The sequence below is a fragment of the Lygodium microphyllum genome, chromosome 13, assembly GCF_053477565.2.
Source record: "Lygodium microphyllum isolate KBCC chromosome 13, Lygodium_microphyllum_v1.1.10, whole genome shotgun sequence".
NCBI lineage: Eukaryota > Viridiplantae > Streptophyta > Polypodiopsida > Schizaeales > Lygodiaceae > Lygodium > Lygodium microphyllum.
The window spans coordinates 5,418,563-5,434,178 of NC_141147.1; the positions used below are offsets into that span (position 1 = coordinate 5,418,563).

Here is a 15,616-nt window from a genome sequence, read left to right on the forward strand (position 1 = left end):
AGGTTGAACTACTGCTTTCTCCACTCGACTTTCTTCTAATCTCCTTATTGAGGATAGAGATCCTAACACCATCAAAGGTTAAAGTAGGGTGGTTGCTAATTGAAGCAACCAAAGACTCATCAACAAGAAAATAGCATTTAGTTTATCATTGAAGGGCTGCAAACGAGAGTCTTGCAATTGACTCAAATTCCATGTGAAAGCGCTCAAGTGCTCAGATGCTGGCTTAAACTCATCCAACACCATGTTCACAAGCTTGCGCATGAGATACACTTGATTTACTAGAGTTGTATTCTCATAAGTATCTATTAACTTTTTCCATATAGCATAAGCTATATCAAGACGCTTAATGTTGGTAAGAATATCATTAGATACAACCATTTGAATGTATGCAATGGCCTCTTGTTGAGTCTAGCCCAATCCTCATCTATCATAGCTGCAAACTTAGTTTCCAAGAGAGCATCATCACAGTCCTTCAGAAACAAAATGCCGTGCATCCTATCCTTCCATAGATCAAAGCCAGTGCCATCAAACCTCTTGATTTCAAGGAGGGATTTAATGTCACTGCTGCTAGAAGCATTAGTGACCATTTTTCAGCAAAGTGCCAAGTATGAATGCTGTATTTTATGACAGCAAATAATATGCTCAATATTCAGCTGATTTCAGCCCAAAATTTCAAGAAATAAGAGCAAGATTTGGTTCAAATATATGTACAACAGTAGAAAGAATGACTTTCATCAATATAACTGAAACTTCAGCATACATTCTATACATACATCATTGGAAGGTGACTCCCACTTCAGCAATATCACCAAAAATACATCTGCAACAATCCCAAATCTGCAAATGATCACTAAGTCTGTTGCACCATGAATACTCAGCAATACATCAACTCAATAGGAGCTACCTAACATGTGTACTACATATATATGTGCCCAAAAGTGCTTTTCATACATAAAAACCACCAAAATTCTCTGCAATTTCTTCAAAATCTCACAAGTGGGAGATAATAAACTTGAATCACATTGCTTACAGCACCAAGATTGCTTTAGCAATGTCCCCACGTGCATTTCACACATCAATTTGCCAAAATTCACAAATTTTAGAAAAAGCCCAAATTTTTTTTGACCAATTTGCCCCGATTGCATTAATACATGTTCTTGAGAGCATAGAACATGCAAATTTAGCAAAATTTCACAAAATTTTGCAAAAGCCCCTAATTTCTTGGGTCCAAATGTGCACCAATGTTCGTAAATTCGGCTCAGCTGAGCAAAATTTCACTAATACGTGAAAAACCCCAAAAATTTCAAAGTCAAAGTACACAAAATTTTGCAATTTTCGAGTCAAATATCACTATTACTCATGAACAACACCAAATCTGGGAAAAGCCCCAAATTTTCAGGCACAAATATGTGAATTGTGCTTACACACGCGAACCCCTGTCAGTGAATAGGGAAACCTGCTTGCTAAAATATTTAAAAAAATGACGAATCTAGCTTGCGCTGCCTGAAACTTGCTGAAGTGACTTGCACCGATTAGTATGACTTGTCATGAGCTGTCACCTGCTGTCCCGCTTGTCAAAACTCATTGCCACCAGCTATCGTGAAGTATAGCCTGGTCCACACTGACCTAAAATTGACGCCTATGATCTATCGTTGACTGCCACCTCCTGTTGCCTGTTGTCGCCTGCTTGCAAAAGTGATGACTTGTTGTTCTCTTCATATGCACGAGCTAAAACTGACCTGCACGGACCTCGGGAAGAGTGCACACCTTAGTCACACCTCTGAAACCAGTTTGAAGGGGAGAGTGAACACTAGAAGTGTAGGTCAGAAGTGCAAGCAGTAGAGTTGAGTGTGGGAGAGAGTGCCTAAACGGCAAAAAACACTTCCATGCAAATGGGTTTACAAGATAAAGGTCACTTCTAGTTCCTCACCAAAGTACAAAGCAAGTTTGGTTGCAAAGGGGTACAAGAAGGAACATGGAATTGACTTTAATGAGATCTTCTCTCCTGTAGTCAAGATGACTACCTTGAGAACCATTTTGGGCTTGGTTGCAACTAAAGATATGAAGCTCATACAGATGGATGTAAAGGCTACATTCTTACATGGTGATCTATATGAAGACATATATATGCATCAGCCTAAAGGGGTTGTGGAAAAAGGGAAAGAGAAGATGGTATGTAAACTCAAAAGGAGTTTGTATGGGCTGAAATAAGCACCAAGAGAATGGTATCATAAGTTTAATACATTTATGCAATCTCAAGGTTTCCATAGAAGGCAAGTGGATTACTCCTTGTACCCCAAGAAGGCAGCAAATAGCAGCCCGATTATCTTGGTTCTGTATGTTGATTACTGGCAGGGATACTCATGCCTTGGACTCATTGAAGCAAAGTCTTCATGGCAGCTTTGACATGAAGGATCTTGGTGATGCAAATCACATTCTTGGCATGTGAATACTCAAAGATAGGTCAAAAGGATTACTCTATCTATCTTAGCAGGAGTATAACTCCAAGGTTTTACAGCATTTCAATATGGAAGGGGGGAAAGCAATTGGGGTTCCATTGCCTCCATATGTGAAACTCGGTGTAGAGGGCAACCCTACATCTGATTATGAGAAGGCTGAAATGGCCAAGATACCATATGCTTCAGCTGTTGGAAGCTTGATATATGCTATGGTTGCTACACGTCCCGACATTGCCTTTGCAGTGGAAGTGGTTAGCAGATATATGGCAAACCCCAGTAAAAAGCATTGGAAAGCAGTGAAAGGTATTATGAGATACCTCAAAGGCACAAAGGAGTTGTGCGTCTGCTTTGGAAAGCAAAAGGCATATGTCGTTGGCTTTACGCATGTAGACTATGCTGGTCATGCGGATTGCAGAAAGTCTACTTTTGGGTATGTGTTTATCTTCACAGGTGAAGTAGTCTCTTGGATCTCCAGGCTACAAAAGTGTGTTGCATTGTCTACTATAGAGGCAGAGTATGTGGCTGCCACTGAGGCATGCAAGGAGACTTTATGGCTTTCACATCTGGTGGGAGAGCTTGGCATTACAGAGTTACCCGTTCTCCATTGTGATAGTCAGAGTGCTATCATGCTAGCATGGAATCCCGTCTTTCATGCAAAGACGTACATACAAGTGAAGTACCATCTCATTAGAGATGTACTTGACAGCAAGAGCATTGAGCTTATCAAAGTGCATACAGATGATAATCCTGCAAAGCTTCTGACAAAGCGTCTTTCAATAGAGCGGTTTGCTCATTGCCGACAGATGATGGGAGTTGGATAGATATATGTATTTCAGCTTTGTATATACCTAGACTTAATTGATTCTTTTCTCCTCTTAAGGTGCATTGCCTTTAGGTGGGAGATTGTTGGGAATAAAGGCCCTCGTGCCTTTTAAATGTGCTCGAGTGTGAACACACCCTTAGCACTTGTACTTTCATATATATATATATATCTATCTAAAAACCTAACGAGGTACACACTCAATTGCACCTAGACGTCGTGCTCACTCTCTCTATCTTTCTGTTGCTAACAGCCACTACGTGTCTCGATCCCCATGCCCTCTGAGCCTTACAAGGGAGACACCTGTGGAGGCAATTGGCTAATGCTTTGAAGAAAATTTTATTGACCCTATTAAAGAGATCGATCTCCAATGTCTCAATATTAACAGAAAAGGAATTTTTCGAATCAGCTTAATAACTCCCTCCTTCCATGATTTTGGCATAACTCCTGTTTCTCAAACATACCGGCACATAGTAGTCAAGGGTTTTACTAGACAAGTGGAATAAGTTTTAGAAAACTCATTACTAAAAAAATCGCAACCATAATTTTATTCATGGGTAAATGCAATAATACATCCATAACCTCATCCTCAAACATGGATATATGGTGAAACCCAATCCTTGACCAAATGATAAAAATTTGCATGAGCATCAGAGATCTGTGGAGAGGGAATCTGAGCCAAGCCAAGAAGATCCAAAAACTAAATTTTGCACACGTGAACAATGCTCTATGGATCCATCACCATGTGACCCTTGGGATGTTGAAGTTTGACCATATTCTCCCCAGCAAGGGAAGGGTGCAAACCTTGAAAGAATTTATGGCTCTGATAGGAGGCATCTTGCAAGCTTTCGAACAAAGATTTTGCAAGTTTTTTGACAAAGATTTCAGTTTAGCCAATTGGTAAGATCACAATTGAAACTACTTAATTAGGTCGACCAATCTCATAGCCAATGGAGTCAAAAATGCATCATTTAGAAATCAAGAAGCAATGAAGGAACCAAGGCCAGCATGTCCTCTGGCCCCTACCGATGTTGTTTGTAAGAGTTGCATGGTGAACGCCATATTTCCAAGCAAACTCAAATTACTAATCAATTGCTTAAAAGAGCGACTACCTCCTGATGGAAAATCTGCTAACTAGCAGTCAAGCAACTATCCCATATGACCATTAAAATCAGGATGTTTCAAGTAAGATAACTTAAACTGTAAGGGAAGCCTTTCCACATGTGAGAGGTGAGATGATGCACAGAGATCGAAGCTCAGCTGAGAGTACATTTGACAATGAAGAGAGTGTGTGAGAGTGAAGACACAACTTCCAATAAAATAATCAAAGAGTGTAATGTGCAAGTACAAAGTATAACCCTTGCTAGTGTGTTTATAGCTAAAAGGTGTAAAGCATGATAAGTGCCCAAAGTATGTAACATAGACACATAAAATAAAAGAGAATAAAGCTGGGGAAAAAAACCTCATAAGGAGAGTAAAAAGTGCCCCAGTGTCCTACCAAGGATCACTAATATTTCTCTGTGAGCATAGGCGTGAGTCAAATCCAACAAACCCCCCTGGAGTGAAGAGTGATCAATATACAAGGATCATCCACCAAAGGAGATAAAATTTAAAGCGTTGCAGAATGCTTCAAATTTGTCACGAGGAAGAGCTTTGGTGAAGATGTTTGCCACATTACTAGTGGTAGGACAGTAGACAAGGCTGATATCTCCTACATGTAGCCTCTCTTTGACAAAGTGATAGTGGATCTCTTTGTGTTTCTTGCGTGCATGGAACATTGGATTTTGCTCCAATGGCACTCTCACTATCAGTAAACAAAGGAGTAGGCTCCATGACAGATACATCTAAATCAACAAACAAATGTCTCAGCCATACACATTCAACTGCGATAGTGGAAGCTACCTTGTATTCAGTTTTACATGACGATGTGGCAATAGTGGATTAATTCTTGCTAAGCCAAGAGATGCAAGATGAACCAAGAAAGAAACAAATACCACTAGTAGAGTGACGAGAATCAAAATCACCAGCCCAATCTGAATTACTATAAGCATGTAGTTGCAGTGGTCCCCCCTTGGCATAAAGCAATCTAAGAGTACTAGCACCCTGCAAGTAACGAAAAACACGCTTCACAGCTTGCCAATGCGACATGTATGGGCAGTGCATATATCTGCTCAAGGCTGAAATCACAAACTGAATGTCTAGCCTTGTGTTGTATAAGTAAATGAGACATCCAACTACTAGAGCATATGTATGAATATCAAAGAAATCATTGTCATCATGCAAGGATAGCTTGAGTTAAGTCTCCATTGGTGTACAAACTGGCTTACAATCCTACAAGCCAAACCTCTCAAGAAGTCTACCAATGTATCTAGACTCTGACAATCCAATGTCTCTAGTATCATGAATGAACTAAATGCCCAAATAGTAGTACAGAGGCCCTAAATCTGACATTTCAAAAGTTTACTGCAAACTTTGTTTGAATGCTAAATACTGATTAGCACGTGTCCCTGTGAGCAGAAGATCATCAACATAAAGATATATGACCAGCAAGGATCCCCCCTCTTTACATACGTAAAGTGTAGACTCTAATGAGCAGAGGCATCAATTTTTGCATATTAAGCTCGGGAGCTTGCTTCAAACCATAAAAGCCTTTTTCAGCTTACATACCAAGTGTTCGGATCCTACAACTGCAAAACCAAGGGGCTCCTGTACATACACTTCTTCTTGAAGTTCCCCATGTAAAAATGCAGTCTTAATATCAAGTTGGTGCACAATCCAACCATAGTGGGCAGCCAAAGCAACCATAGACCGAATGGTAGTCATGCGGGATGCAGGAGCAAATGTCTCCTCATAGTCAATGCCTTTCTTTGTAACACACACACACACACACACACACACACACACACACACACACACACAGAGTGTGTGTCTCGTAAAGGGATAGCAAGGACCGGGCAGTCTTTAAATTACAATCATTTTTAAAAAAATTGTCATTCGGTATTATAAATCTCTATTGAAACAGCAAGGCTATAGAAAAAGTTTTAGATCCCAAGGGAAGTTGCCAGAGGTGTTGTTCCTGGTAAGGAGAAACATATTTCAGAATTTCTTGAGCTGTCCAAGATGCCTCCTTGGCATTTTCACTTCAATTGTGTTTTTCTCAATAAAAGTGTCACCGCATAACCTCACTAATGTCGCCAAAAGGCACAGTCATCCTCACAGATAAAGCTAGATATAGCCAACTTTTTTTTTCAAAGAAAAGTAAAATTTCTATTAACAGACCTCAGAACAATGTGTCCCAAGGCAAAAAGCAAAAAAACCAAGTACAAAGCAGCCCTGTAAGGGACTTCCATATCAAGAATTACATAACAAGGGGAAGTCTATTACAAAGCTTGAGTGAATAGCCACTTGGGAGGTCTATAATGCTAAACCATGTGAGTTTGGAAGAGGAAAAAGAAGCCAGAAACCCATGCCCTGAAAAAAGCATCTCTTCTCTTCCTCATATTCTCCGAACTACCCTGTATTCTCTCCCATCTCCCATGAAGAGTATGCGCAGTCTCTGTCCAGATCCTTGAGAGAGTCTCTGCAGTAGATATATAGCTTGGCTGGGAATGCTTGAAGAATATGGGCTGTTGTTAGAGGAGTGATCATCAAAAGGGTATGGTTGTTCACAAGCCAAAGGTTTGATGGTGATGAAATGGACAATGCCTTTGAAACTGCCTTAGAGAAGTTAATGCTTGTTCAAGACTTTGGGTTGCTCTCATTGGGCCTTCACAATAGCTGTAAAGTGCTCCATTAAGTTTTGATCCCCACAAGATGTTGTAAATACTTTATTCTTTCTTTGTCATAAATATAGATGTATACATTTTTCAGAGAAAAAAGATGTACACCATTACTTCACAAAACATTATTTAAAAAAAAAAAACAAAAAGCATAATATTATAGTTACTTTTGACTGACAAGAAAGCTAAAGGCGATTTGCTCCCTTGGCCTTAGAGGAATTGTCGCTTCATTTGATATGGGAATCCCATCAAAGCTCAATATCACATCACCCTTGCAACATATAACAAAACAAAAGTCAACAAAAACATTTAATGTATCAATCTACACGAGAAGCTGTCAGAGTGTAATGCCCTAATAAAAGAAACTTGTTTACTCAAGTGTGTTGTTCCTACTGCTTTCAGGATATTTTTTGAGGGTGAAGTGGGCTCCACTTTTTGGATTAGAACACCCTGTTAGCAAAATAATTTGAAAGTAAAGATAAGTGGAAAAGAGTATGTGTACTGCTAAAATCATAACAGAATCTTACGAGATTGCATACTGTCAATACTTTAATCGTAAATATTATTATTGATAACTGGAGTTGGAGCATCTCTATCTGTCAAGAATTTGTTGGGCAGACTTTATACAAAACTATTAGTAATGGTGTTCAAGTTTAAGAGAAACTCGATTTTGCAAAGCCAGCCCTCAAAATTCATGTTTTGAATAATCAGTTTGCATTACACCATTTGCAATACCTTACCACCTGATAATCATAAGGAGCATAGCATGTTTGACAACATCTCAATAGAAAATGAGGTCGAGCCTCTAACTCAGCTTTCCACACAAGCATGTGGCAATGCTCCTTGTTGACTTCAAGGAGGTTTGTGGCTATCTGTGTCACCACTCTTCAGGCTACATATAAATGAGTTATAATGGATCAACAGCATGTAGCAATATTCCTTGTTGATTTCAAGAAGGCTTGTGGCTGTTCATCATCACCCGCTTTTCAAATGACATATTAATGAAATATGATGAATCACTATGTTGTACTGCTTTCAAATAAGCACAAGAGGTCCTAGTCATACTAATACCTTTACTACCATATGTTCATAATAATGTGCTCATTTCAGATATGAAGAGACCTCAGTATCAGGCTTGGGAAGACCAAGGTTATGGTCAGGCCACATTTGGATGTGCATGCAAAAGGCTCCTGCAAGAGTTGACAATTGACTACTTGTCGTTTCACATCCAAATGCTGTCTGTCCACCTGTGTCACCAGCAGCTCACCTCTCCTCTACTCGTTTACAGCTCCCTGCTCATTTCCTCCCTCTGCTTGCTTGGTCTCACTCTCTCTCTCTTGGTCTCTCCCTCTCATCTCAACAACTTCTCACTCTTAACCTTCATCTCATCTCTGCTTGTTGTATTACCTTCTCATCGCTCAGCCATCTAGTTTGGAATAATTTCGTGCTCGACGCTCCCATAGGCACCTCAGCCCAGCTTCCTTTTCACACTTACAGATGGCTTCTTCTTTCCAAGCACCTATTCATGGTGCAAGAAAAGGTAGACACTGCAACACATGCTTATGGAGGGATTGGTTTACGCCATCAAGTGTAGGTAGATCATGTCCATGGACATGCAGGGCCAAGTTAGGATTGGATTCTTGCCCCAGTGTGCCACCAGAGAAGAGGCAAGAGCTTCTAGATCATGTGGCCAAATAGGAGGCTTTCTTTGCATTAAGATCCAGGTGAGTGGCCATCGGTCCTTCTATGCCTCTGATAACATCAACATCTACTGTGCCTAGACCTCCTTTGGAGCAGGAAGCGCGACATCCAGACTAATGTCGATCTAGCTCGTTTATGGCATCAGATATTCCTAGTGGATTTTTGTCACCTCCTTGACTGCCTAGCAATAGACTACTCTTGAAAAAAGTTGGGACCCCAAGAAAAAAGAGGAGACTAATGTGGTTGTGGCTTGATTCTTCTACCACAACCACATTGCTTGTTACGCACTCCAACTCCAACATCTCTCTCTCTCTCTCTCTCTCTCTCTCTCTCTCTCTCTCTCATGGTTGTGCTGGTCTGATGGTCTCTCTGGGGTCTCCACAGGTCCCACTGGTCTGATGGTCATGGCTGAAATGTGATATGATTGTCATGGCTGAAACATGCCACTGCAAATGTGACTGCAAATGCAAATGACAAATACATGTCTGACTGGAATACAGCATGCACTTGAGGGAACATAGGCTGTGATAATATTCTCCAAAGGTGCACTAGTGACCTGCTGGTCTGGTACTACACTGACAATGATAAATACATGTTGGCTGAGTGTGTAATTGATGCCACCTTCAATCACATTATTGAGAGGCAGGGGGGGGAGTGAGTAGTGTGACCAGTTAAAACATACAACACACACATACTGCAGGTCCAAGCTTGGCTGAAAGCATTGTAACCTGTGAATGCATCAATAATAGTTAGATTTTAAATCTGGGAAGCAAATGCATTGATAGCAGGAAGATCAAACATTGCTTGCAAACATGGGTGAACCAACATCTTACCAACGAGCATCAAAAGATGCATAGAGGTTGCAAAATTATTGAAAACATGCAAGGGAGGCATGGAATACATGAAATCCTTCATAAGAGCTGAAATTAAAGAGATGCATGCATCAATGTATGCTAAAATACAGCAGGAAATGAAAAAACCTGAAAATATACATTAATGAGTGAGAAAAACTGTAAATACAATGAAATAAAGGCAGAAATACAGGCTGAAATGACAGACAACCTGGTGAAACTGGATACAGCTTGGAAAACTGAAATAGAAAGCTTGAAAAATATGCTAATGCTTGCATAATCACCAAAGACAAAGAGATTGCCCACCTTAAATCAGAGTTAGATGCATGCAAGAAAGACCTAACAGCATATAAAGAGAAACTTGATGTGCAAAGGCCATAAGATGCACCAAAACTAGAAAAAGAGATGGAAGGCCTCAAGAAAGACATGCACACATGGGCAGATGTGGTTGAAGGCATGGGGAAGAAAATAGAAATAGTGCAACATGTCACTAAGAAAAATGCCCAAGGGATTGAGATGGCAAAAAAGAACAGAGGACATGCAAACAAAATAAAATTGATGAATGCAACAAGAAGCAAGAGGAAAGAGTCGGGTACTCCGAATCCGTGTGATGGAATGGGCTAAGAAAATACCCCACAAGAAGAAGCAGTTGCTAAAAGTGACAAATTGGGAGTAAAGGAAACACCCATTCTAGATGCACGGTGCATGGGAGAGTCAATGGGCAAAAGAGGGCATATCCTCATGCTGAAATTTGAGAGTTTGACTAAGAAGAGAGCACTCCTCACAAAGTGTGAACCTCTAGAAGGGGAAGAGATATATCCTGAGGAAGATTTGACAGCTGTGCAACTAGAATATAGAAGGGCAAGCATGCCTAGGATACTAGAGGCACGAAAGGAAGGAAAATATGCAATATATAACAATGGCAAAGTGATTATTGCAGAATGCCGGCCATGATAACGATGTGTGGCCTGTGGGATGCTTAGGATGCCAATATTGAATTATAAAGAGCATTACACCTAGATGCACGATATTTTGAGGATAGTTTTTGAAATATGGACATAACCATGTGTACAAAAATAGATCAATGTAAAGAGGGTCCATTGCCCAACATATGTCAATACAAATGGGAGAGCGTATTCCGCCCATAGGCTAGAAAGCCTAGTAGTATTGGGGGTTTTGTGGGTGTGGCCATGCTCTTTCCTGAAAGTCTTAGACATGTAGCGCAAGTGACACAAAAACGTTGCGGAGAGAGAGAGAGAGAGAGAGAGAGAGAGAGAGAGAGAGAGAGAGAGAGAGAGATTGTGTGTGCATGTGTGAACACAAGACAATAAGCAAGAGTGAGGAACAGTCCCACACTCAAGAGATTCAAGTACTAGAATGATAGAATAAAAGTACAATATGTCTTAAGTAAGTTAGACCTATCCCTAACTCAACTAGAGTTAATTTTACTCTAGAGTCTAGCGTCACTACTTTTAAAGTTCTAGACACACTATACCTTGACACCTTAATAAGTGTCTACACCACACAAATTACATTGGGCAGTCCCTAGAATTGGCAAATTCTAACACTCCCCTGCAGTGTCAATGTGATGAGGTACAATGATCAAAAGGTAATAAGTTCGACAACTAGTAGAAAGCCTCAAACTTCTCATATGGTAAAGCCTTCGAGAAAATGTATGCAACATTTTCCTATATGGAAACATACATCAAGCTTATCTCTCCTGCATAAGATCTCTCTCCAACATAGTAATAATGAATCTCAATGTGTTTTGTGCGAGCATGAAACACACAATTTCATACTACTGCAATAGCACTCTAATTGTCCAAGAGAATGGTTGTAGAATTCTCCAACAAAACGTGTGGATAAGCTAGCAATCTACACAGCCATACACATTCAACTATTGCTATGAAGGTTAGCCTGTACTCAACCTCAAAGGATGATGTAGCCACTATAGGTTGTTTTTTACTAAGCCATGAAATGCAAGAACGGCCCAAAAAGAAACAACGTCCACTAGTAGACTGCCAAGTGTCTGAGTCTTCAGCCCAATTTGAATCATTGTAAGCCTATAGCTGCAAATCTTCCACACCCCCCACCCTGCGCGGAAAAATAATGCATATGTGTGAGTACCTTGCAAATAGTGAAAGATTTGCTTAACACCTTGCTAATGTATTGTCTATGGGTTGTGCATTAACCTACTCACCCGAGATATTACAAACTATATGATACGGCATGTGTTGCAAAGATAAATAAGACAACCAAAAACCTAGCTATAGCTAGCAACATCACGCATCTTACCACCATTATGCATGAACAGCTTCAGCCCTAGCTCCATCGGAGTGCTCATACGCTTAGAGTCTCACACGTTGAATCTATGCAAGAGCTTGTCCACATACTGTCACTGTGACATGATGATACCATGCTGATTTTGGGTGAATCGAATCCCCAAATAATAGTGTAAACAGACCATATCTAACATAGCAAAAGCATCTCCATCTTCCTTCGGGCTAGAGAAAAAGACTTATGACATGCTACTTTTTTTACCTCCAAAGCATCTTCATCTTCCTTAGGGCAGAGATGGTTCAAGCCACCATAGTTGGTTAAAGACAAATGACAAAAACATCATCGCCAAAATATCTATCAGGAAATATCAGCCACATAGGGCATTAAGAGGCTTTGTCTCCATAAGTGGAGCAACAGGAGAACTAAAGCTGGGTGCTCCACTGGAATGACCAATAAGAGAGCACAACAAGTTTCTTAGAGGCCAAAGGGGACATTCTAGTTTGCGAAATTGTCAGCATCCAGTAGTGCCAGTCTGTTACAGGTCACCTATCATAGAATCATCTAGCTAGGTCAACTGCAAGCTGCACAAGACTGCATGATTCAGCAGGGAGCTTTGTAGAATACAAAAACTTTTTAGACTTGACTTATAATGCTAAACAGCTATCTCAGCTTGAGAAATGCTATTAGATTATGTAGCTGATTAAAGTGACTTCCCAAATATCAAAGGACACAAACTGACTGCATGAGCTTTGGGCAACACAGCCACCCCAGTTAATTTTTGTCAAATGACTCACATGAGCTCCAACATATTGCATGATAATCTACTGAAAGCTGGTGACAAGCACTCCTCATTTCCAATTTTCCATCCACAAGACTAGAAGAGTTTAATCCATGTCAAGTTCAGTTTCTCCATCAGACAACAGGATTCAAGTCAAAAACACTGCCAGAGATTGAAGGAGCCATTAAAAAAGAAGGGCACACGTTGGGATCATTGTCAAAAGATTTTGCTAGGCCTTTTTTTAGAAAAAACGAGTCATTCGCCTTGATGCAAAAAGTGTAAGTAATAATTTGTCAACTAATGAGGTGTTTCACCTTTAAAAAGTACGAGTAACAAACCCACCTTCTGTTTTGGCTTCATTTTCAAAAGAGCTCTCAAGTCTGGGTTCTCTATCTTCTGCAAGCTCACTCCCAAACATGGAAAGCCTGCTACAACATAAGTGGAAGTATGTAAATGATAGAAAATCTAGTCTCATATTTTGACAGAGAAAAAACAAAACAAAACATTGAATTGAAAGAAGGGAAGGATCTATTGCAAATAATCATTTCATAAAATGGTTAACAGAACATGCACACCCATATTTCTTAGAGGCCACCGCCTTAAATAGTCGGGTATTATTTCAATGGAACTCATTAAGCCCATCTTTTGTTAGGGTCTCTAGAGACCCATATCTCATCTCAAATTCGTGTATACTCCAGGTGCTGCTTCAAAAAATACATGCACTAGTTTGAACATATAATAATACAGAAATTGTGATTTATGCTTGGTCAAACTTTTTGAATAGCATACTAATGTGTTCATACAAGTTGCTTCTCAAGTATTAGGCCTTGAATGTGTCTATTCTAAGAGCTTCTTCAAAGGATGCATGCACTAGATTAATCACTAATAATATGGAAGTTTTTCTATGTGTGGTAAAAAATTTGCTTAACTAAGTGGAAGGATACAAATGCGTATCTTTCAAGAATGAACAAAAGGATCATCTCTTCATTCATTTGACCCTTCGTCACCCTGCCCCTTCATCCCCATATCCCTCTCATTCCTTCTCGTGCTCGTCTTCCTCCCCACCCCCCCAACCCCCCCCAACAAAAAAAAAACACCTTTTTATCTCACAATGGGCCTCAAGGTTGTCAAGTACGAAATGGTACGCTACGATTAAATACAATACTAATTGGTACCTTAGGATTTTATAAGGTACGGTACAATATTAGTATGAAAATAAAACAAAAACTTGGTTATTTTTTATTACAGATAATAGAACACATGTTTAGAGCTAAAACAAAATTAGCACTTGAGTCAATAGGATGAATACATGAGGGTAACAAGGCAAAACCTCATGCACAACATTCGCAATGTGCTACTAGAAGACAGATGGAATGCATCGATTATAGGTGTTGCCCCTAGCTCTGCTCTGACAATGGGATGTGGGATAGAGGGCTTACTCCTAATCATGCGTGCTATCATCATGATCAATGGCCTTTCCATGCTATCTCAACCATCATAATAATCCCTCTCTACTCCAATGTAATCAATGAGTGGGCTAAGACACCTGTGGTACAAGCTGCAACCCCATACCTCTGCTCCATATAGTAATGTATGTTGTGACTAGGGTGGAGAGAGAGAGAGGCGCTTGGAATAGCATATTCATCTTGGAAGTTAGGAGAGAGAGAGTGAGAGAGGCTTGAAATTATGATAATATACATAAGGCTTGGGAGTTGGAAGATATTGTCTAGTCTTCATAAGCCAAAAATAGCATGTTTTTTGGTATGAATTGGTAATATATTGTACCGTACCGTACCGTATGAAACTTATGGAACGAACTAGTCCGTATGTAGTACAAATGCAACTATGATGGGCCTATTTGGTCACATGCTTCCATAATCGATGCTATTTGGTCACATGCTTCCATAATCGATGCATGCAATATGCGGCATAACCATTGGTCAAGAACTTGGTGTGAAAGCACCCTAAGGCTAGCTGGTTAGGGAGTCCTATAGAAAGGACTTCAAGGCTGAGATGTGGCACTTTTTTTGTGAACAACACACTTGGATTCTAGGTGTATAGATCATCTCATCTGGAAATTAGGATGGTGAGTGCTGTGGTGGTAAAGGATGCCAACATTTGTCACAAGTGTGGCCAGTCATGCTACTCAACCCTAGCTCATGGGCGAGAACAATTGCATCTATTGAGCTTAATTTCCATCCCCTAGGGTGCCAATGCACCCTAACGCTAGCTGGTTAGGAAGCCCTATAGAAAGGACTTTGCGGTTCAAATGTGCTACATCTTGTGTGAACACCACATTTGGATCCTAGGACCATAGACCATCTCATCCGCACAATAGGATGATGTAGGATGCAGTGGTATAGGATGCCAACCTTTGAGACAACTCAAGTTTTCCTTGATATGCTACACATCCCAAGTTCATGGGTGAGCCCAATGTGCTCTATGGCTCATAATTCAGCTTAATGTCCATCTGCTTAGGTTTCTCACTCTATGATAGTATGTCTTGTATCATATCATGTGTGCAGGTTGGCTGTATTGAGGTGTTTCAACCTCCTCCACTATTTTTCTCCTTAAAAATTGAAATGGGAATACACACTCACAATCAAGCCACAAGATGAAAGGGAGAAAGACAAACTCAAAATGGAGGGATAAATGAATATGTAATTGATTGCCAAATACACCTCAACTAACTGAACAAGTGCACAATACAAGTGACCAATATATATATAGGCAATGATCGGATGCAACATTATGTGCGTGAATGTGCATAATGTGGAAAAAAGTGGGGACTCATGACAAAATCTGGATCTGTCCAGAGAATAAGTCTAAGCTGCCTCTCACATTTTGGGAACAACCAAAGATGAAGAAACCCAAAAGAAGCTAAAAGTAGATCATGGTGAGTCTCAAAAATTTAATCCCCCACTCCTGAGGGGTAGCAATTACTGTTT

At 40.1% G+C, this 15,616-nt stretch overlaps 1 protein-coding gene across 4 annotated transcripts in view; it reads right to left on the reverse strand.

Annotated features, from left to right (window-relative positions):
• Window positions 1-15,616, reverse strand: part of DEG2 (DEGP protease 2) — a 143,957-nt gene that overhangs the window by 16,432 nt on the left and 111,909 nt on the right. For all 4 annotated transcript variants that reach the window (XR_015692822.1, XM_087690719.1, XM_087690718.1 and 1 more), the window contains 3 exons: window positions 13,011-13,093; window positions 7,452-7,508; window positions 7,226-7,329 (listed from right to left, as the gene is read on the reverse strand). Coding sequence is in view for 3 of the 4 variants with exons in the window: in XM_087690719.1 (XP_087546845.1) it covers window positions 7,226-7,329; window positions 7,452-7,508; window positions 13,011-13,093 (244 nt within the window). In the remaining variant the exon portion in view is untranslated. The remainder of the gene's footprint in view (window positions 1-7,225; window positions 7,330-7,451; window positions 7,509-13,010; window positions 13,094-15,616) is intronic.